General features: G+C 39.4%; 1 protein-coding gene across 2 annotated transcripts in view; it reads left to right on the top strand.

The window, feature by feature from the left end:
- Positions 1-22432, top strand: part of KCNQ1 (potassium voltage-gated channel subfamily Q member 1) — a 559181-nt gene that overhangs the window by 419196 nt on the left and 117553 nt on the right. The window contains exon 16 of one of the 2 annotated variants that reach the window (XM_054028153.1): positions 12646-12804. The exons of the other annotated variant lie outside the window; for it this stretch is intronic. Coding sequence (XP_053884128.1) covers positions 12646-12771 — 126 coding nt within the window. The 3' untranslated portion in view covers positions 12772-12804. The remainder of the gene's footprint in view (positions 1-12645; positions 12805-22432) is intronic. 2 annotated transcript variants of the gene reach the window in all.

Below are 22432 nucleotides of genomic sequence, written 5' to 3' on the forward strand. Positions count from 1 at the left end.
CTGGGCTTTAAACTGAGTCTGAAAATCATATTTAAAATTTGTCTAAATGCTGCTCTGGCTAAATTGGTTTCTACTGTGGTTTGACCACCAGTTTAGAAATGATCCATACTAGATGTATTAGTTCCAGCAAAACCAGTTTCTAGCTTTAAGCCTGGTTCCTTCACTCAGTTTGATCCTTAATATGGCTGGAACCTAAGATCCAGTTGCTGACTGCTACTATTTTTCCTTTGCCTGGATTTTGCTGTTTGGCCCTTCATCAAATAGTTCCCCGTTATGCAGATTTCATACTTAACTTTGGGTTTTTACATCTGTTACTGTTTAAAAGCCTGCTAGACTGGATAAGGAATATGAATTTCTGTAGTTACATACTGTGAGAGGTATCTAACTGATAAAATATGTAATCTGCAAGGATTTGATTACATATTTAAGACAGAACATGCTTTTTAAAAAAAAAATCCTCTTAGTGCCTTTTTGGACAGGATGTAAAATTAAACTCCTGGCCACTTTTCATCATTCTAGAATGTATGTGCCCTTTCGTAATAATACAGGTGTACTTCGTGTCCTGGGTAAATTTGAACTCTGGTATATTAGAGTCTTCCTTCTGTGTTTTCACTGTGTTTGAAATTTGATGCAATTTTCCCCTCACTTCCTGCCCTAAACTGTTTTATAATTTTGCTGTGCACTAATAAATAGCTGCTGGGTTTTACCCCAGTGGTAGCTGCTTTTCAGTAGTAAATGATGCGTTATCCTATATCTACCTCACAGGGGTGCTGCAAGGTTTAATTATTGAATGTTTGGAAGATCCTTTTGGACACTTGTAAAAAACACACCATAGAAGTCTGTATAGTATTATCAACATAATCATTACCCCATGCTGCTATTATGCACTTACAGTAGTAGCACTTAAAAAAAATGTTTTCTGCATGAAGCATCTCTTGCACATCAAGCGGCCAATCCTGTCGGGTGCTGAGCACCAGAGGTTGTGAATATGCAGCATGTCAAAGGATCAGGCTCAAATGCTGACAATATTTTCTTACTTCCAAACACAGGGCATCTATACAATTTTAAATGTTAAATAATATAATTCCAAGAACATATTCCATCATTCCCCACTCTTAAAATAAATTCAAAACGAACAACTTTTGTTTCCTATGCTTCGTCACTGCAAACATTTAACATCATGTGAAACAATCCGGTGATGAGGAAATCCCTGGAACTATCATTCTTTGCTAAACTCTAGTTTTCCCATCGAAAGCTTGCTTTAGGTTCAGATCATTCATCATACTTAATTCAAAAGATGGGGGATATTTTTGTTTGCCTTTTTTTATGTTTAGAGTGTTTCATTCCTCTCTGGCATCAATGGACAGAAATTAGACACTGAACTGTAATCAGCGGAGTCAACATCCCCCATCTGTCCCCTCCTATTTTCCAGCGATGAAATCTTCCCCCCCTACACACATCCCGCCCAATACATAACACACTAATCAGCCCTTAACATAGTTTCTTTTCCAAACTCTCTTATTACTGAATAGTTTCTGTTTTGATACCACGATTAATAGGCTTATGCTCAAATTTCTATATAGTTTTATTCAATTCCAACTGCTCTTGCACCAAATTCCCCTAAGCAGACCATCCAGTGGGCATTTATTAAAGTTGATGTTTTATAGTATCACAAGGTAAATGATAAATCATGCCGCTGGTAATACAAAATCCAAGTATATATCCAGTGCAAAAAGATTTAGGACCTGTGCCAAAGTCCATTAAAGTCAATCGGAGTCTTTCCCTTGACTTGATGGGCTTTGAAGCAGGCCTTTAATCACCACATAATACAGTCATGATGATCCAAAATTTGAATCTTCCCTGATCAGGGAGAGCTGAATCGCTGAACCCTTTTATAGTTAGATAATATTGAAATTCAATTTTTCCACTGTATTGTGTGATCCCAGCTTGCTCAGTAATGTATGTGGGTTGTGATAAATTATCCATGAAAGTACTTCACTGAGCCTCTGTGTCTTTCTCTCAGTATTAGAGCCTCTGGCTGTGCACACTGATGTTGGACATTGAAAGTGGCCACAGTCAAGGTGTGTAAATAGCAAAAGAAAAAAAAAAGTCCAGTAGAGGAAAACTGTTTCCTTTAGTGTATATGATGAAATCAACCTGAGCAGAACTTGTACTGTTTATTTTATTTTATTTTTAGTGTTACTAGGTAAGTTAATACCACTAATGCCATGTGTATAGAAGAGTCTCTTTCTTTGTTTTTATCGGATACATTTATACCAAGAAACCATAGATGTTCCTCTATTCATCTGCACAAGATTATTTCCATTAATACCTTCATCTCCATTCTTTGTAATGCCAGTTCACAAACAAAAGTTGGCAGCATTTGATATTGATTCCCATATGCTCCTGTGTGGGTATGATTCATGCCTTCAGAGTCTGCAGGGCACAGGCATATAGGAAATAATAAGGCTTGTAGGGCTAGCATGTGAGGAAGTGATATGCAGTAATTTTTTTCATATTGGGTGCTTGTCTGAGAGAGAGTCATTTTTCTAAGCCAATATGTTCTGACAATGATCATCATTAAAAAAGACCACATTTCCCAAAAGGTACTATTCCATGCACCTAATACAGTAATTTCCCATTTTAAATACAGGAGAAAACTCCTCAAGCTATTGGCAAATGCTGGTTTTAATGTTGACAACTGTACACCTGAAAAGAATCCTTCACATGTTGCTCACCTTTCCGTTTTCCTTGAAATGTCTGCCATCCTTAACACATAGCCATTCATAGTGCCTTTTAAATGTGCAGCAACACAGCACCCTGTACTCCTTTTGGGAATGTTTACTCTACTTCCTGCTGTACCATAAAAAGCAGCACACACTTAAAAGGCAAGTCTTTGAACCTGCTAGGCAGACTATGGCTGTCTTTCACACTGGTATGCAGCAGCAATAGAGCAAATGTTGAAGTTATTTTTAATTGAATATTAATGCTGAAAAGTTGATGTTAATACTGTAATAATTCATATTTTTTTAAAAAATGCCATGGCTTCTATTTTCCTGGTCAGCAAAGAGAGGCACAGAAGGAAGTGTTCAACATTTTGCAAGTTGCATCTATGTTTGTACTAGCCAGTTCAGGCACCTATTAAATATTGGCATCCTGCAGTATGCAGATATAGATCTGACAATCTGTCTTGTAGCTGCCCAGAAATATAACTAAAAATGATCTGTTTGGAACCTCAATTTAGAAAGTCCTATCAAATCAATAATACCGATACAGCTACTAGCAAGTATTGACTGATCCACTATACAATTTTTTTGCAATCACACACAGGACGAATGAGGAGTTTAAAAAAAAAATAGCTGTATAAGAGATTAATCACTACCCCTTCAATCTTTGGCCTCTGTCCAGAGACTGGGGTACAAGAATAGGGTAGCAGTTTTGGTGCTGTATTATGTGATGTGAGTTACCTGTTTTCTATAAACAGGACTAAAATCACATCTCCCTTTCACATAAAATTTGCAGATGACACCAAATTCAGAGGAATTGCAAGCACTTTGGAGGACAGGAGTAGAATTCAAAATTATCTCGATAAATTGGAGAATTGGTTTGAAATCAACAAAGACAACAAGTGCAAAGTACAAGTGCAAAGACGACAAAGACAAGTGCAAAGTATTACACTTTAGCAGGAAAAATCAAACGCACAACTACAAAATGGGACATAACTGGCTAGGTAATAGGTAGTATTGCTGAAAAGGATCTGGGGGTTAGAGTGGAACATAAATTGAATATGAGTCAACAATGTGATGCAAAAAAAGCTAATATTGTTCTGGCATGTATTAACAGGAATGTATAATGTAAGACCTGGGAGGTAATTGCCCCACTCTGCTCAGCATTGGTGAGGTCCCAGCTAGAGTACTGTGTCCAATTCTGACTTTAAGAAAGATGTGGATAAATTTGAGAGTACAGAAGAGAGCAACAAACATGATAAAAAGCTTAGAAAATCTGAATTTATGAGGAAAGGTTAAAAAAAAACTGGGTATGTTTAGTTTTGAGGTAATAAGTTGTTTTCCATGCCTTGCACAATGAGCCTCCAATAACTGAGTGAGGCTTGTAGGTCTTACTGCAATACAAATAAATAAGATGAATAATTGAATTTTATTTTTATTAAATAAATGTTATTTTCACTAATACTTCATTAAAAGTTGTGTGCCTACATACTACTGTGATGGTCACAAAAGAAATGAGCAGTGTTGCCAAGTCTCACAATATTTGGTGGTTTTTCTTAAAGCGTTGGCTCTTAGAGTCATGGGATTATGTGAGAGCCTCAGTTTTCATGTTTTAAAATAAAAAAAGCAAAGGTGAAATCCTAAACTCATTGAAGTTAATGGGAGTTTTGTCATTTTAGTGAGGTGCCAGGTTTTCACCCCAAGTTTCTAGCCCTCATGGTTGCAGAGAAAAGATGGAAAACATAATTCAAATCTATCCTGAAGCCTCAAAAACCAGAAGGTAAATAAAAAATACAAAATGTATTTTTAAAAATCCTGGTTTTAAGCCAACTCTGTGATTTTTGGGGGCCTGACTCATAACTTTTGAATGTTTTGGACTAGCAATAATGAATGAGTTGTTACATACAGGCTTAAAGTTCTGTCACTTGTAATTCAAAGTAAAGTAAGTAGAAATTCAAGAAAAAAAATTATATAACAAGCTCTGTGTGTGTTTATTTCTTTCAAAAAATCCTGTTGGGTAACTCATGAACAGCAAGGTTTGAAGGAGGAACCATCAGGAATTTATCAGCTGATCAAACAAATAATCCAATAAACAGTCTTCAAATTAGCTACTCTTCTGGGAATCTGTTTTTGTGTTTATATTTGAGTAGGGATGTGAGTGGATATAAGGTCTGCAAATCGAGATGACTGATCTTCCGTTAAACCACACAAATCCTGTTTTGTCTAGCATTTCAAAGATAAACTATGATGAAAGCAAGCCTTGAAACTCAGCCCACACCATTCTTGTGTGTAGGCCGTTTACATCTGATGTGGAGTGGAAATGCACAGTGACTTTGCATACAGAGCATGTGGTGCAGTTGTCTGGAGTAGATACCCTACAGAAAAGAAAACAGAAAAAAAGTATTATAAAAAAAATTACAAGAAAGGCTTTTTCCCTCAAAGCTAGATAAGAGACCATAAGCCCCTCTTCCAGCTTTATTTAATTTTTTTATGGCACTACATTGTTGTAGATAAAAAAATCAATAAATATTTTAATACAATGGGCTAAATTTGACTCTGGTGTAAGAAGGTGCAACTGTAGTGAAATCAGATGCATCTGGACTGAGTTTGGCCCAGTGTCCTTGTTTGTTGACAGAACAACCTCATTAGAATTAAAATCATTGATCCTTATATTAATTTGAAATTGGTATCAGGGAGGAACGTGCATTAAAGTCAAGAGGAAACATTTTAGTTCTGAGTCTTTCCAGCTGCATGAAAAGTATAGGCAAAAGGAAAATCTATCTCCTCTCTTCCCCACTTTACTCTCCTGTGTCGGCTAACTACATTGTGATTAGAAAAACACAGTGATGCTCCCCCATTCAGGCAGAGGTGGGGAATGGGTTTAGCCTTAATGCCAGGAATAGGGCTGTTGCAGGGTTTATTCCACCTAGGGAAGGGGAGGGCAAGAGAGTCATAAACTGCTTCCATCATTGCTCCTGAGTCAGCATAACAACACACTGCCCCATTCACAGAGCTTGTGCCACAGCCACAGTTTATCGTTGTATGTGCAAATCAAAGACCTGTATTCATTTATAAAAATATGACACAGACCGTAGTCAGAATTGCTTTGCAAACTCCTTTATTTTACAAACCATGATATTAGTTTCTGTCTATTACGTAAACTGATTTTATTACTGGGCTTGGTGGAACTATGTGAGGAGAAGCGCTTTGTTGTTGTTTATTATTTGTGATACAATAGTGGCTAAAGGTCTCACCCAAAGTCAGGGCCCACTGTGCTCAGTGCTGTACAAATACATAGCAGGAGAGAGTCTTACAGTCTAAATATATAAGACTGAAATTTTACAGAGAGAAAACTAAGGTCCAGAGAGATCAAGTGACTTGCCCAAGGTCACACAGGAAGTCTGGCAGAGCCAGGAATTTACCTTGAATCACCTGAATCCCAATCCAGTGCCTTAACTACAAACCATCCTTCCTCTCACTTAGTCCCATTCTTTCTCTTAAAGCCACTTCAGCCTCACATGATGGTATTGATCAGTGTGGACTGGGGCATAACAGTGTTCCATTAATTTTTAAAAACATTCAATACCCGAGAAGAGTTTATAAAAACCCATAACAGTCCAATCCAGCCAATATAAACATACTGAAACTATGTTATACAGAAGCTTTTAAGCCATCTGGGAACTGGCCTCCAAACATAGTTCCCCCACTCTCATGTAGAGGGGGTGGCTAGGAGAGGTGTTATATATGCGTTTGAAAAATGCTATTTATATATTTAAGCAGACAGTAAGGAAGTTACTATTAAAAAAAGTCTTGGACCATCTGTTACTCTTGGGTTTGCTTTGGTTTGTCCCTCTCTCTCTTTCAACAAATGACTCCACTTAATGCAACACTTGATTTCCATTAAACAGATAGGCGGTAATTTACTTAGTAACATCTGCATCATAACCCAATAAAATCCTAATAGCTTTACTATATCAAGGAAGCTGGTGTGATTAACAATACTGAAGGCTTTGTCAAAAGCTACACCTAATAAATATTGCCCCTTGTCCAGTACTGCAAAAGGAGTGAATAAATACATTGTGTTTCCAAAGTGAAAATGCCCCAAGCAAGATAAATACTCTAAAAGGCTGACCTACAATAAAAAAGTTATTAAGCAATAATAGAAATGATATTTGTGTGTGCATGCACATGAATGTGTGTATAGCCCCTTTCCCTGAACATCTGAAGTTGGGGCTGGCTTTTAGCCTTGCATGGATGGGAACAAAGACTATTCTTGAAAAGTTTCTTTGGTTTTCATTTATCCTTTCATTATGGAGCTGCCATTCATTCCAGCTCCTTCCCACCCCCCGCCACTCCCACTCTTCACTGCACCTTCTTGCATATACAGTTCTTTAGTGACATTTTCTCTCCAGTCACTGTAGAGTTCAGCCTTTGCAGGTCTTGTCTTCACTTGGATATTTGGAACTGTAATTCCCAATGGGTGCAGTTGTACTGCTGGTACCAATCTAAAAATTCTAAGCCCAACAGCTGCCACAGGTGGAGTTGCACCTATTGGGAATTATGAGCCTGTAAAATCCTAGTGTAGAAAAGGCCCCAGACGCAAATGGGCAGCAATGGTCATGGGTGACAAACCCCCCAAATACTGGACAAGTAAATAGCAATAGAGAAGTCAGCTTGCAGTGAGGTAGAGCTTCTCGCTTTACCATGTTTGAAATTTTCTGTCAATCAATTGTGGAGACAGGGATTTTTGTAATCCCAGGCTTTGTGTGTGAAGAGGTGTTTCTTTTCCTCCATTATAGTTTCTGCAAAGTTCTAACCAGAGGAAATTTACAGGAAAACACCTTGGGGATGGATGGTCCACAATAATCAGTCCCTTTGTTCGGAGCAGAGACTTCACAATGAGGCTGGCCCTTTGCCAGTGACTCTCCTTTTTCACGTTCACCTCAGACTGCATTTTTTTGCCAGGTTCTAAGATCATATGGTACCCAGCCCTGCTAAAACAGTAAACTAAATATGGGAAGCATAGAAAAATGGGAAGAGGCAGAGATACTCCGCCTGTCTGGCCAGAGTGGTGTTGGACTGATCCAAGATATTGCCTTACAAACCCTGATCTCTCAATCATCCTGAATCTGACTGAAGGGTGGAACTCTTGAATATTGGGGGTTTGTGATCAGGTGCTAGAGGCAGGATAGAGTAAATCAGTTTCATTTTATCTAGATGAAGGGGGAAATCCCTAGTTAAATTAAAGGAGCTACATTAAAAAACAAAAAAAAAACAGTGACTCCTCTACAGCTGGTCACCAGAATTCTTGTGTGCAATTGCTGGCCGTACAATTTAGGTTTAGATTTGGAGGTACAACTAAAGCAAGGAGCAACAAATCAGGCTTTGAAATAGAGATCTGTATCGTAGCTTTTTTTATAAAGAAAAGAAGTTGGGATAAATCCAGAAAAATTGTATGTGGCTCGGCCTGGTGTATATTATTTTGTGTTAAACCCAAAACAAATAACTTCTTTTTTTCTTGATCCCTTTCACATGTATTATCAATGAGGAACGCAGGCCATCTGTCAGTTAGTCATGAGACTGCTGCAGTAATAAAAACCCACCCATTTACTACCCATGCATAGCTGTTGTTAACACATGCTTCACTGATTTTGATGACTAAAGGATTGGCTTGTCCCCCCACTCCGCCTCTGTGGGTAAATGGGGGTGAGGGGAGAAACTCTTGACAACACCAATGTTACTGCATAGTGCCATGATAACTGTAAATAAATTAGGTTTCGAGCAAATTCTGTGTATCTAGTCTACTGACTGCCTAGATATATATTATTACACAAACTATGTTAAACAAATATTATTGAGGTTGCAAAGTTAAACACTCAGAAGTTAGGAAATGCCAGAATTAAGGTTACCCAGGAAACCTTAATTCGGTAAACTTGTGCGTGGGCATGATGATAGTCTTTAATTACATGAGCACAAACAATTTTTTCCCCACAGGATCCATGCCTCTTCTAGTGCACAGAATGGACCTGCTTTGGGAGTGAATCGGGGTTGTACAGGGAAATAGACTGCTCTCTGTAGAACAGGTGTTCATTTGTTACTGAAGCTGGAAGGTGTATAGTTAATGAAGCAGGGGCATGTGGCCACATATTGAGGAGAAAACAAAATATTGAATAACTGCACTTTAAAAAAAACTCTCACTGCCCATTCTGTGCACTGGCTCCTATTCCCAGTCTCCCTCTCCAGTCTCCTCCTCTGATCTCAGTCTCTCCTCTCCATCCTGTCCCCAGTTCCTTGCCCTAATCTCCCCGCTCCATGGCTCCTTTTCCCATTTTCTTTGCCCAGCCAATCCCAGCTCTTCTCCTGCATCTGAGCTCCTTGTCAGATCAGTCTTCCCCCCCACACACACACTGTCTTTCCACCACCCCACTAGTTCTGAGTCCCAGAGTCCTCCCCCAGCGATCATCCAATCTCAGTCTTCCCTCTCCCTCCCACTGGTTCCCAGTCCACTCACCCACAAAGCTCCCAGTGTCCTTGCCCAACCAGTCCCATTCCCATCTCCAATTTCCAGTCCCGGTTTCCCTCTTCCCTCCCCTCATTAACCTCCAGTTTGAGTTTCTTCCTCCTGCTCTCCTTGTCTCAATTTACTCATCTCCTCCTCCCCCACTCCAGCTCTTGTCCCCATTCATTCTACTCAGGTAGTTTCTTCCTCTATGTGAGAGCACAGGCTGTTTGTTCTCAGTTCAGATGCTGGCCCTGGCCCTGGCCCAGCCCCCAGCAGCTCAGAGCTGCAATTGCAGGGAAAGTCCTGCTCATCTCTAGGCTGGAGCATGCCCACTACAGATGGAATCCTCAAAGGTTTTTAACTGCAAAGGTTTAGCAATTCTGTACTGAGCATGTGCACACTGTGATTTTTTCCCCCAAAAAACTTATAACTTGGCCGAATTTGAGTGGATTTTCAGAGACCTCACAAGGCATATCCCTGACACAAAAGTTGCTCCCCTGCCAAATTTCAAGTCTCCAAACCATGGGTGCATAAGATCTTGTCAAAGAAAAAGTTACCAAGAATTCTTTAACGTGACAAAATAATGTATTTTTTCCCTAGCTTCATTCTCAAGAAGAGCTGGACTGTTTGATCTGAAATTTTCCTGGGGAAAAAATGGCCTGAGGCAGATAACTGGCATACAGATTTTCAGTTTGGACGATTAACATTTGGCAAAATTATAAGTAATTTTAAACAACTTAAAGGGAAGTGTCAGGCAACCATAATAATAATAGCTGCTACCAGCACCACCTATCATGCATCAAAGACTGGATTGTCTGTCCCTGCACTCCTCTGCTAAGCCGTTGAGACACCTGATTGAGGGTAATTTCTTCAGCACTGAATGGGAAAAGGGGAGGGAGGAGGAGGAGAATAATAATAATATTTAGCTCTCTATTTTCCAAGCACTCTATAAACATTAGGGTTGAGATTTTCAAAGCTGCCTAAGGGATTTAGAGAGAGAAGGTGGGTGATGTAATATCATTTACTGGACTGTTTTCTGTTGGTGAGAGAGAGAAGCTTTCGAAGTACACAGAGCTCTTCTTCAAGTAAGGGACTGATACACCTTAATTAATGGAGTTAATTAAAATTAATCGGAGTTAGCTGTCCAAGGCTCTGATCCTGCAAAAGACGTGCTTAACTTTGTGCTGGGAAGAGTCCCATTGAAGTCAATGGGAGTCCTCACACTGATTGGGGCTCAAATCCCCTAAGCAGCTTTGAGACTCTCTAATACTCACCTTCTCTCCCTTATAATCTATTGAATTCTCTACCTTGGACTGTAGGTACTTCCATGTGTCATGGTATACTCCCCCACAGCTGCTTTAACATACTCATTTGCCTATGGCCCTCAGGGGCTATGCCAGAAGTCATGAAGAGCCAGAACACAGAACCTCTCTGGCCATGCTCCCTTCCCATGACCTTGCCTTCTGTGCCAGAGCCTGAGAGAGGTACTGCATAGAACCATTTTGGCAGCTCTTCACCCCCCAGGATATCCCTCTATCCAAGTGGTACTCCTGATGGCCAGATTTTCTAGTTATATGGCTCCTTTCTGCCACTGCAACTGTGTAACAGAGAATCTGTCCCCCACAGTGGAAAGTTTCAACCCATTTATAAGGATATGGAATCAGAGAATATACTCTAACAGAGCCTGGGTTCTTTTCCTGGCTCTGCCACTGACCGTCTACGTGTAGGGCCCTTCCAAATTCACGGTCCATTTTGGTTAATTTCACGGTCATAGGATTTTAAAAATCATAAATTTCATGGTTTCAGCTGTTTAAATATGAAATTTCAGGGTGTTTTAAGTGTAGGGGTCCTGACTCAAAAAGGAGTTGGGGGGTCACAAAGTTATTATGGGGGGGTTGTGGTACTGCTGCTACCCTTACTTAAGCACTGCTGCTGGTGGGGTGCTGCCTTCAGAGCTGGGTGCCTGGCCAGCAACCACCGCTCTCTGGCTGCCCAGCTCTGAAGACAGCGCAGAAGTAAGAGTGGCAATACTGCAACCACTCTAAAATGACCTTGTGACACCTCCCCCGCCCCACAACTCCCTTTTGGGTCAAGACCCCCAATTTGAGAAACATTGGTCTCCCCCCCATGAAATCAGTATAGTATAGGATAAAAACACACCAAAAGACCAGATTTCACAGTCCGTGATGCATTTTTCATGGCCATGAATTTGGTAGGGCCCTACCTATGTGACCTTAAGCAAGTTGCTTCACCTCTCTGTGCTTCTGTTTCCACTTCCACCCTTTCTCTGATCCATTTAGATTGTAAACTCTTCACACTCTTCCCTAAAAGCAGGGACTGTCTCTTATTATAACAGAGCTCTACTCTGCTCTGGTTAGGCCTCAGCTGGAGTATTGTGTCCAGTTCTGGGCGCCGCATTTTAAAAAAGATGTGGAGAAATTGGAAAGGGTCCAAAGAAGAGCAACAAGAATGATTAAAGGTCTTGAGAACATGACCTATGAAGGAAGGCTGAAAGAATTGGGTTTGTTTAGTTTGGAAAAGAGAAGACTGAGAGGGGACATGATAGCAGTTTTCAGGTATCTAAAAGGGTGTCATAAGGAGGAGGGAGAGAACTTGTTCACCTTAGCCTCTAAGGATAGAACCAGAAACAATGGGTTTAAACTGCAGCAAGGGAGGTCTAGGTTGGACATTAGGAAAAAGTTCCTAACTGTCAGGGTGGTTAAACACTGGAACAAATTGCCTAGGGAGGTTGTGGAATCTCCGTCTCTGGAGACATTTAAGAGTAGGTTAGATAAATGTCTATCAGGGATGGTCTAGACAGTATTTGGCCCTGCCATGCGGGCAGGGGACTGGACTCGATGACCTCTCGAGGTCCCTTCCAGTCCTATAATCTATGAATCTATGAATTATGTCTTTGGACAGTGCCTAGCAAGTTTCCTGGTGGTGCCACAATTTGGACATTCTGTACAGCGAATAATAAAAAGTTGTGCCTCCAGCCCAGAAAGATCTGGATTCTGTGAGTGCCTAGACTATTAAACATAAAATAAAACAATCTATGACCAGCAGCAACAAATCAAAACAGACACACTAGCACTTGAAACATGGGTATTTTCCAGATTGCCATACCAGATGAAAACCTGGTAGGACATACAATTAATTCACAATCTCCAAATGGTTCTAAAGAACAAGAAAATTATCAACAAGGGAAAGGGATTCAAGAGTCGTTATAGAAAATTCCATGGTGTCATCAACTTCTAGCATGACTGCAATATTTTTTAAAGAAGGAAACAAGGTTACCAAAATGTATTGATAGAGGTAAATGAGACAAAATGTAAATCCAAAGAAGTACCATATTGCACATATGGTAATACTTGCAAAAAGTACTATGTAATGTTTTGATCACTGTTTCTTCTGTAGGAAATTATTGCCATGGAAGGAGTGGATCTTTTGGCAGCCAGGATCATTTTAATTTCAAATTGTTTTGGGTGGAAAAGTCTTAGAGGTCAACCTTACTCTCCTGACAACATTCAGACATCAGAGTAATTCATATTATCTCTTCAAAAATGTGTAAGAAAAGTAAGTCAAGTTCTATAGTACAAGATTTATACTGTTCACACTTGTGAAAGATTTAAAACCCAGGGAACACAGTATAATAATTATAAAATTACAGGAACAATGTGAATATTTTACTCTGAAGACACGGGACACTGTTTATGAAATAGAAATCTACTGGAAGGATTTAGAACATAGCAGTTTGAGACAGCTAAATATTTCCTTGAAATGATTGAAGAAAACTGACATAAATGAAGGTGGTGTGGAGATAAACTCAAAGAAGACTACTTGGTTGGGCAAAGTGGTCTTTTCCTGCCCTGAAGTATCTTGTCCTTATGGTAGTCAATGTCTTGGTAACAGAACAGTGTTAGATGTTCCGCTCCGTGTGATAAAGGCGTTCTAACTGTCCAGAAAAGGCGAACCAAATAGAATAGCAGAGATAAATACAGGAGCTCAGCTACTAGTGCTGATAAGCAGCTTCTGCCAGTGCTCAAGATGCTGTCTCTGCTACTGACAAGGGGTTTCCTCTTCCACCCACTTTGCCACTTAACATCAGGACTCTGTGAGCATTCTGTGTTGAATAATAATGAGGGTCATTTTGAGATATCCAGTTTGTTTCCACCTTCCCTTCTGTGCTTCTTTCCTTTCCCTACCTCTTTCATTACTTTGTACCAAAATGAGCATGTGAGTTGTACATGTTATAAAGAGAACATAATGGCACTTACAGTCCATGAGCTAGCTGGTGCCTTTGCTACTAAGGGTACTCACAGTACAGTAGTGTTATGACTTGGAGAGCCAGCTATTCTAAACCTTAATAATGGCACAATGTACATGTTTGCTTTGAGGGGGCCTAGGCAAAGTATACTGTGTTGATTTTCTTGGCATACTACGTACCTATAATTTAGTCTAACATTTTGTGCTGTATGTAACTGGGCACAGGATCAAGAAGCTCCACCCAAAAGTTAAGCAAAATATAACCAAACTTTAAAAAAGAAATGGTTAAAGGGATACTGTCCAGTTAAAAGTAATGTACATGTTTAAAAACAAACACGGTTACTTATATTACAGCCTATATAGTAGATAATTAAAACCAAAAGGAGTTTTAAAATCTTCATTTACTTTTTGCAATTATCTTTGGCGGTTGGACAGTGAAAAGAGACTGACCAGTTTTGCTTTCAGGTCTCAGGCTAACCTGCTCCAGCTACTGTGTTGCAGTTTGAGTTGGGAGCAGGAGACCATCGTTTGTGGAGAGAGCAGAAAACCATTTAAACGCAGTCATATTGTTCTGCTGAGGTGCCTTGCTCCACCTGTCTCAACTTCCTCCACTCTTTGTCAGCCTGTAGTGCTGCCAAAGGACCAGGAGGAGAGATGGGACACTCTGGCTCCGCCACTCCCCTTCCTTTCCCTTCCCTTCCCTTTCACTGTTTACCCGATTTTCAGAGTTGCTGAGTCCCTACAATTCCTATTTACGTCCACGATACCGCTTGGTGCTCAGCACCATTGAAAATCAGGCTATGAGCATATTATGAGAAGGAGAGTGTCACAACTCCTACACACACAGGTGCTCTCTCTCACACACACAACAGTAGATCTTGCCGTGGCTATTGTGTAATCTAAAAACAGACAAGCTTCTGAAAATCTATGTTAAAAGCACTCCCAGCTTTATTTCTGTAGAAGCAGGAAGAAGAGCAGATGTAGACAAGTGCCCAAGACTACCTAAAGTTAGTAGTAATCAATATATTATGGTAATGCCATGGGATCAGACTTAGGGCCCCATTGTGATAGGTGCTCAACAAACACAGAAAAGAGACAGCTTCCTATATTTTTAAACTAAAAAAAAAGGACCTAGATTTTTCCTTCCTTCTGACCCTCCCTTCTTTAACATGTGAGGTCAATGATACTAGCCACATTTTAAGGACTGAGGCAGAGGAGGAATCTGACATTGCTCCTAGTACTGCAGTATTATTTCTTGCCTTTCATGTGCAAGCAGAGTACATGGTATAGGCCTGCATAAAAGAATACTTTGGCTAACAAGTTTTTATTTGCTTATTACAAGTATTTATAAGTGTCATCACCATAATATTTGAGCATCATAAATGGAGAACATGTGTGTGTCCATATATATATGGGCTGTCAAGCGATTAAAAAATTAATCGTGATTAATTGCACTGTTAATACTAAAATGCCATTTATTTAAATATTTTTGGATGTTTTCTACATTTTCAAATATATTGATTTCAATTACAACACAGAATACAAAGTGTACAGTGCTCACTTTATATTTATTTTTATTACAAATTCACTGTAAAAAGCAAAAGAAATAGTATTTTCAATTCACCTAATATAAGTACTGTAGTGCAATCTCTTTATCATGAAAGTTGAACTTACAGATGTTGAATTATGTACAAAAAATAAAACAGTGTAAAACTTTAGAGCCTACAAGTCCACTCAGCCCTACTTCTTGGTCAGCCAGTCGCGCAGACAAACAAATTTGGTTATATTTGCAGGAGATAATGCTACCCGCTTCTTGTTTACAATATCACCTAAAAGTGAGAACAGGAGTTCACATGGCACTGTTGTAACCGACGTCGCAAGTTATTTACATGCCAGATATGCTAAACATTTGTATGTCCCTTCATGTTTCAACCACCATTCCAGAGGATATGCATCTATGCTTATGACAGGTTCTGCTCAGTAACGATCCAAAGCAGAGTGGATCGATGCATGTCCATTTTCATCATCTGAGTCAGATGCCACCAGCAGAAGGTTGGTTTTCTTTTTTGGTGGTTCAGGTTCTGTAGTTTTCACATCTGAGTGTCTGAGTGTTGCTCTTTTAAGACTTCTGGAAGCATGCTCCACACCTCGTCCCTCTCAGATTTTGGATGGCACTTCAGATTCTTAAACGTTGGGGCGAGTGCTGTAGCTATTTTTAGAAATCTCACATTGGTACCTTCTTCGCATTTTGTCAAATCTGCAGTGACAGTGTCTGTAAATCAAACAACATGTGCTGGGTCATCATTCAAGACTGCTACAACATGAAATATATGGCAGAATGCGGGTAAAACAGAGCATGGGACATACAATTCTCTTCCAAGAAGTTCAGTCACAAATTTAATTAATGCATTATTTTTTTTAATGAGCATCATCAGCATAGAAGCATGTCCTCTGGAGTGGTGGCTGAAGCATGAAGGGGCATACGAATGTTTAGCATATCTGCCACGTAAATACCTTGCAATGCCTGCTACACAAGTGCCATGCAAACGCCTGTTCTCACTTTCAAGTGACGTTGTAAATAAGAAGCAGGCACCAGTATCTCCCATAAATGTAAACAAACTTATTTGTCTTTGCAATTGGCTGAACAAGAAGTAGGACAGAGTGGACTTGTAGGCTCTAAAGTTTTACATTTTTTTATTTTTGAGTGCAGTTATGTAACAAAAAAAAGCTACATTTTGAGTTACACTTTCAGGATAGAGAATTCACTACAGTACTTGCATGAGGTGAATTGAAAAATATGATTTCTTTTGTTTATTATTTTTACAGTGTAAATATTTGTAATCAAAAATAATATAAAATGAGCGCTGTACACTTTGTATTCTGTGTTGTAATAGAAATCATTATATTTGAAAATGTAGAAAAACATCCAAAATATTTAATAAATTTCAATTTTTTGAATTCTATTGTTTAACGGTTCGATTAATCACTATTAATTTCTTTGAGTTAATCGCGTGAGTTAACTGCGATTAATTGACAGCCCTAATTAGATAGATATATATATGCGTGTGTGTGTCTGTGTGTGTGTGTGTGTGTGTGTGTGTGTGTATCAATGTGCATGTCTCCGGTACTACTAAAGCACCTATCACCATGGTATCTAACGTTGTGGTATATAACAATCAAGTATTGAGCATGCCCACAAAGTGCTGTGATCAGATGGCATACCACTGACTTTCCTAGTTACTTTTTTTCCTTCTCTCTTTGAGGAGGGGAGAGGTTAGTGGTATTTTCAAAAATATAACATGTATCTTTTCATGTGTTTTCTTTTTCTCTTCCTCTTCTCCTTCTCAAGTTTATTCTTTCATTCTTGCCTAAGACAAGTTGATTGCTTTCTGAGGGTTTAAACTTCTGTCTGATGCCCTCTGATGTTACCCTTTTCTGCCATGGGGACCAGGGGAGAGGAAAAGGAGAACCTTATTTGGCTCGTGCAAGTCTTTAAGCCTAGAGACCTTCTAGGAATGTACTGTTTTCTTGTGAGGTGGGAGGGGCGAGAAGATTTCATTTCAGAAAATCAGGCTCTGTAGCCAGACTTAGGAAGGCAGGTTGGTTAAAGTTTACAGCCCCTTTTTGTTTAGCATCTGGAACAGTGCCAAGATGTTTCAGGTTTCTTATATAATGAGTGATCTGTATTCAGTCAGAAGATAACCAGGCTAGGTGCATGAAGTCTGCAGGAAGGGGGTGAATAGCTCTTTCAACAATGAAATCAATTTTTTGTCTCTAAAATCCCACCCATTCCCAGTCTCGGAGAGAATCCTGATTCAAGAAAAAATCTTCATAGAAATCAATGGGGGGAAAGGCTCTGGAGGCCAGAATACCCTCCCTCATATGGTGAATATCTTGGAAAAGGACTAAAGGGAAGGAAATATCCCACAAACCCTGAAGATCCCCATGTATCCACGTGGCTATCAGGGAATCTGCAAGAGGCCAAGGCCATCCATACCAACTGCTTCCTTCTGACTGGACCTCTTATGTCTTCACTTAGTCAAGTTGATTACATTTGAGCTTTGAACTTCCACAGGTACATGATCAGAGAGTCTATCCGTGAAAAATATCTTGATCCAATATAGCTCTGTGACAAGCAGTTGGGGTGATTCTGATAGCTAAGGGATTTCGAATGATTATTCCTGTAAATATAAGATCAACCTTGCTCTCTTCTGCCTGAAACTAAAGAGGTTGCTAGAAAATAAATCTCATGTTGCATGGTGATATATCGTAGAGTAATAAAAATGTTCAAGGGAGCTTGGAAGGCATAAGCCCCATTCTGACAACCTTAATCTATGCAATTAGGACCTGTGTGAGGAAAATAATGATAAATGATTGCTATTCCATTTAGTTATTCCTAGATCTGCACACATGCATAAAGGTTGTGCTCAGTAGTGATTTGAGCGAGGAGCTGGCAGTCGGGTGATTGGCCAGTTCTGATCTGTGTTTTGCACAGCAATGGCCAGAGGTTGAGGGTAGTCATGAAACTTTCTCAAGAGATGAGGAAATAAGTCTCTCTTTCTCTCACTGGTTCTTGCTTTCCCAATAATATGATAGGAAGATGTTACTTGTCTTTACATGTCATGCTAACCGTCAATGTGAGTGACTGTTGCATTTATTCTGGTGGGGGTGGGGGTGTACTAGTTTTGTCCTCTGAAACTAGGCAACAAATATGAAATTAAATGTAGAATCTAGGTTGGTAAATATATGAGGTGATGTTAAGAGGTGTCAAATAATCCTCCTCTAGAAACAATAGGCTATTGTTCAGTATCCTCACCTAGGGTAACCACAGAGTTGCTTCTAAGAATCTTTCTGATTTATGACATTGCTAGCAACAATGAAAGTTCTCTAGCAGTATTTTGCAGTGTGCATTGTCAGCAGTTTAAAAAAATATTTTTACAGCAAAGAACTCTCTTCTGATTCTGATTTCCATCATGTTCTTCTATGCATTACATCTCCAGGGCTGTTTTGCAACTATATTGTATCTCAGTTTAATATTTTGGTTACAGTTCTAGCATATAAAAATATGCTGGTCAGAACAGGATGAAGGAATTAATTATTTTGACCTAATATTGCAAACTTTGTTGCTCAGATTTCCTGTGGGGGGGGGGGAAGCAATTGTTTAGTTTCTGGGGCAAGCTACACTTGTCTTACATAAAGCTTTTGCCACGGCAGTAGAAAAGATTATCTGAATTCACAAACAATAGCAATAAAAAGTAAGTGGAATTTTCACCAGTATTTTGTGCATTTTTCTGCTCGGAAAAGGCAGTTTTTTTCAGGTGAAAACTGTCTCATGCCTACATTTAACAGAGCTACATGGAAACGTGTGTGGCTTTGCACACAGTATATTCCTAATTCTGTGTACTAATGATGGCTCTTAGTCCTCCTCTCTTGCTGGGCAAAAACCAAACCAACAAACATAATACAAGGCCTAGAATTTATGAGACTCAATAGGTCCAAACAAGACTCTCTCGAAACTAATTTATTACAAATCTTTTTCCCTGCTTTCCCTTAACATGCTTTACTACCCACCCCCTCTTTGTGGATTCTTGAATAAATTTGGTAGGTCCCTGGCTCTCTAGTGGAATCTAATTAGACAGTGATTTTGATAATTTTCTCAGGTAGAGTCATTTCAGCCATTGGTTTGCATCTTTTGTGCAGCCCTGTTCTGCATGATTTAACACAATAGTTCCTATACAGTGGTCTGTGGGTCTCTAGAGAGCTAGCTGGTCACATTGTGCTGGGCCCTTACTTCTAGGTAAACTGGATTAAAAGAAGCTAAAAGTATATTAAATACTTTCCTAGAATTATATTGTTCTACGCTTGCAATTGCAGCAGTTACAACAGAAATGGTAAGCGCTCACTAGCGGAAAGGTAGATAGTCCACATGATTATAAATGAGAGGGAAAGTGTCTGCAAGACAATCCTTCTGTTAACATTTGAAAATGCCTGGACCGTATTGCACTTGGGGCCAAATTCTGCCTTTGGATGCACATGCCAAAGGGAATAACATAAGCACCAAAGAGTAAAATCTGGCTCTTACCGCGCTACTTCCAGGTGCTATAGTGCTGCCTCCAGGCTGAATAGACTTGTTTAAACAATATTAGGTAAAAGAACTTGGTATTACCTGTTGAAAGAACATTTCCTTCTTAATTTTGCAAAGTGGATTACAGTTAATACCCAGAAGCTAAGTTGTTGTTGTGGGTGGGTGTGTGTTTTGTTAAGATGATTTTATAGCTTATGAGTTATTAATAAAAAAAATCTGTTACTTTAGAGAAGAAAAGCATTTGAATAATTGCATTATATCACTTCACCTCCCTTTTATTTGTTACAGATTTAGGGGTAATTTTGAAAGGGAAAAATAACGTTACACTGTAGAATTTTGCATCTTCACTTCCTTAGAAAAAGAAACTTTGATCCACAAAATATAAATACAATGTAGCAACTAAGCATGTTAGAAGGATTAATTTTAACTACTCATATACATTGCTGGCTTCTGAATTAATTAACCTTGCACATCCTTGTGTAGAGCCCAATGAGAACCTCTGCTCAATACACTGCAGCGGCCATAAATACTAACAAAATTTTGGAATGCTTAATGAAGGGATAAAGAATAATAATGAAAATATGATGATGCTGTTGTATAAATCTCTGATATCCCTCATTTGGAATACTCTCACCCTATCTCATGACAGATATAGCAGAAATAGAGAGGGTAACAGAAATGGGCTACAAATATGACTTAATGCAAGGAAAACCTTCCATTTGACCAGCAACTGTAAAGATTAGGACTGTTTAGTTTACATAAGCGATAAAGATGGAACATGATACAGTTACACAAAATAATGAATGGCATAGAGAAAATTAATTGGATGCACTTACTTATCCTCTCTCCTAATACAAGAAGACAGTAACAGCCAATGAAACTCACAGGAAATAAATATAAAAAGGGTAAAAGGAAAATCTTTTTTACAGAATTCATAATTAACCTGTGGAACTCATTGCCAAGTATATTATTGCAACCAAGAAGTTACTAGGATTTTAAAAGGGCTAGACATTTATTTAGATAATGAGGGCATCCACCAGAATATTAGATATATTATGTTAGACCCTTTTATTTATATATATGCATGTAGCTATATGTACATATTTGTACATTACACACATTCCACCTACACTAAAAGAACATTATGAAGGCTGTAAAATCAAGCATGTAAAAGTTAGGAAACACCAGAATTAAGGTGGTCTGTGTAATCTTCATTCGGCTCTCTTGTGAGTATGTGTTATCTTACAGTCTCAAGTTAAATGACTACGTATTATTTTTTCCCACAGGACGCTTGCCTAATTCAGTGCACAGAATGGATTGTTCTCACTTAATGAGCAGCTGTTATATATTTTTTCTCTTCATTGTTCAATGTGTGGCCCCATGCTTTATTTACTGCACACTATTCAAACCCTGTTCTGATGATAGAATTGTTAATTTCCTTACAAGCTTTTCTATGGCATTCATCACTGTAGTATGTGAGTGATTCACAAATACTAATGAATTTATTTATAATATCCCTGTGAGAAGAGAGGACATTATTATCCCTATTTTAGTTGTGAGAAACTGAGACACAGAGAGATTTGGGTCAAAAGTATTCATTATTTTGGGGTTCCCAGTTTGAAACACCTAGGAACTGATTTTTCAGAGTACCTAGCATTATACAGCACTTAATATATTCAAAGCCCAGGTCACATTGACTTCAATTGCAGTTGTGAGTGCTTGGCACTTCTGTAAATCAGAACCCCGGATCACAAGTCAGACACTCAGAAAATGAGGAACATATAATTAATGATCACCTGTGAAAAGTTTGATTTTAAGTGACTTAACAAGTGTCACATAGAAACTCTGTGGCAGAGGCAGGGATAGAATCCAGTTCTCCAGGGCAGCATTCTACTGACTTAACCGTTATAGCATCCTTTCTCTTACTGCAATCCCCTGCCTCAGTTACTACACACGTTCCCACTTCAGTAGAAATGAACTGGTGTGTGACAGACAGCAGTTTGCTTCACTACACAACCCTGATTCACTCCCAGAGAAAGTCCATTCTGTACACTAGAAAAGGCATGGATCCTATGGAAAAAATAGTTTGTGATATACAATTGAAGACCATATTATAATGCATACACACAAAGGAGCTATTTTAAGGTTTCAAAGGCAACATTAATTCTTATTTTTGAGTACTTGACTTTCTAACCTTGGTAATGGTCTTTTAACCTAGTTCTTTAGTGTTTTATTTCCTAGGTTTTTTAATAAGTCAAACTGAGTCAACAAAAATTTCATCTTGTGGCATTATATTGACACACCCATGGTCATCATAAGGGTTGGGATCTTTAGATCTCCTGCACAAATCTGTCACTTGTGCTAACAAAGTAACTGATAGCTGTAGTATGTTGTCATTCTCCACATGGCCCAGCACTACAGGGAATGGGACACCTTGCCTTTAGGTTTCACAGGTATTTGGGGAAAATAGAGCAATGGTGAGACTCAGGAATCAGGGGTTCCTTTCCATGCACTGAAAGGGTGTGTGCTGTAGTGGGCAAAGAGTCTTCTGCCTGGGGCTGGCTCCAGGGTTTTGGCCCCAAGCAGCCAAACAAAACAAAACAAAACAAAAAGCCGCGATCGCGATCTGCGGCGGCAATTCAGCAGGAGGTCCTTAGTTCCAAGCAGGAGTGAGGGACCGTCCGCCAAATTGCCACCGAACAGCTGGACGTGCCGCCCCCCTCCGAAGTGGCCGCCCCAAGCACCTGCTTGGTAAGCTGGTGCCTGGAGCCGGCGCTGCTTCTTCCCCATCCCCTCCAACCTGACTCTAAGACCTGTCGCTTCCCAGTCCCATTCTTCTTACCTAGCTAGTCC

The sequence above is a fragment of the Malaclemys terrapin genome, chromosome 4 (genome assembly GCF_027887155.1).
Source record: "Malaclemys terrapin pileata isolate rMalTer1 chromosome 4, rMalTer1.hap1, whole genome shotgun sequence".
NCBI classification, from domain to species: Eukaryota; Metazoa; Chordata; order Testudines; family Emydidae; genus Malaclemys; species Malaclemys terrapin.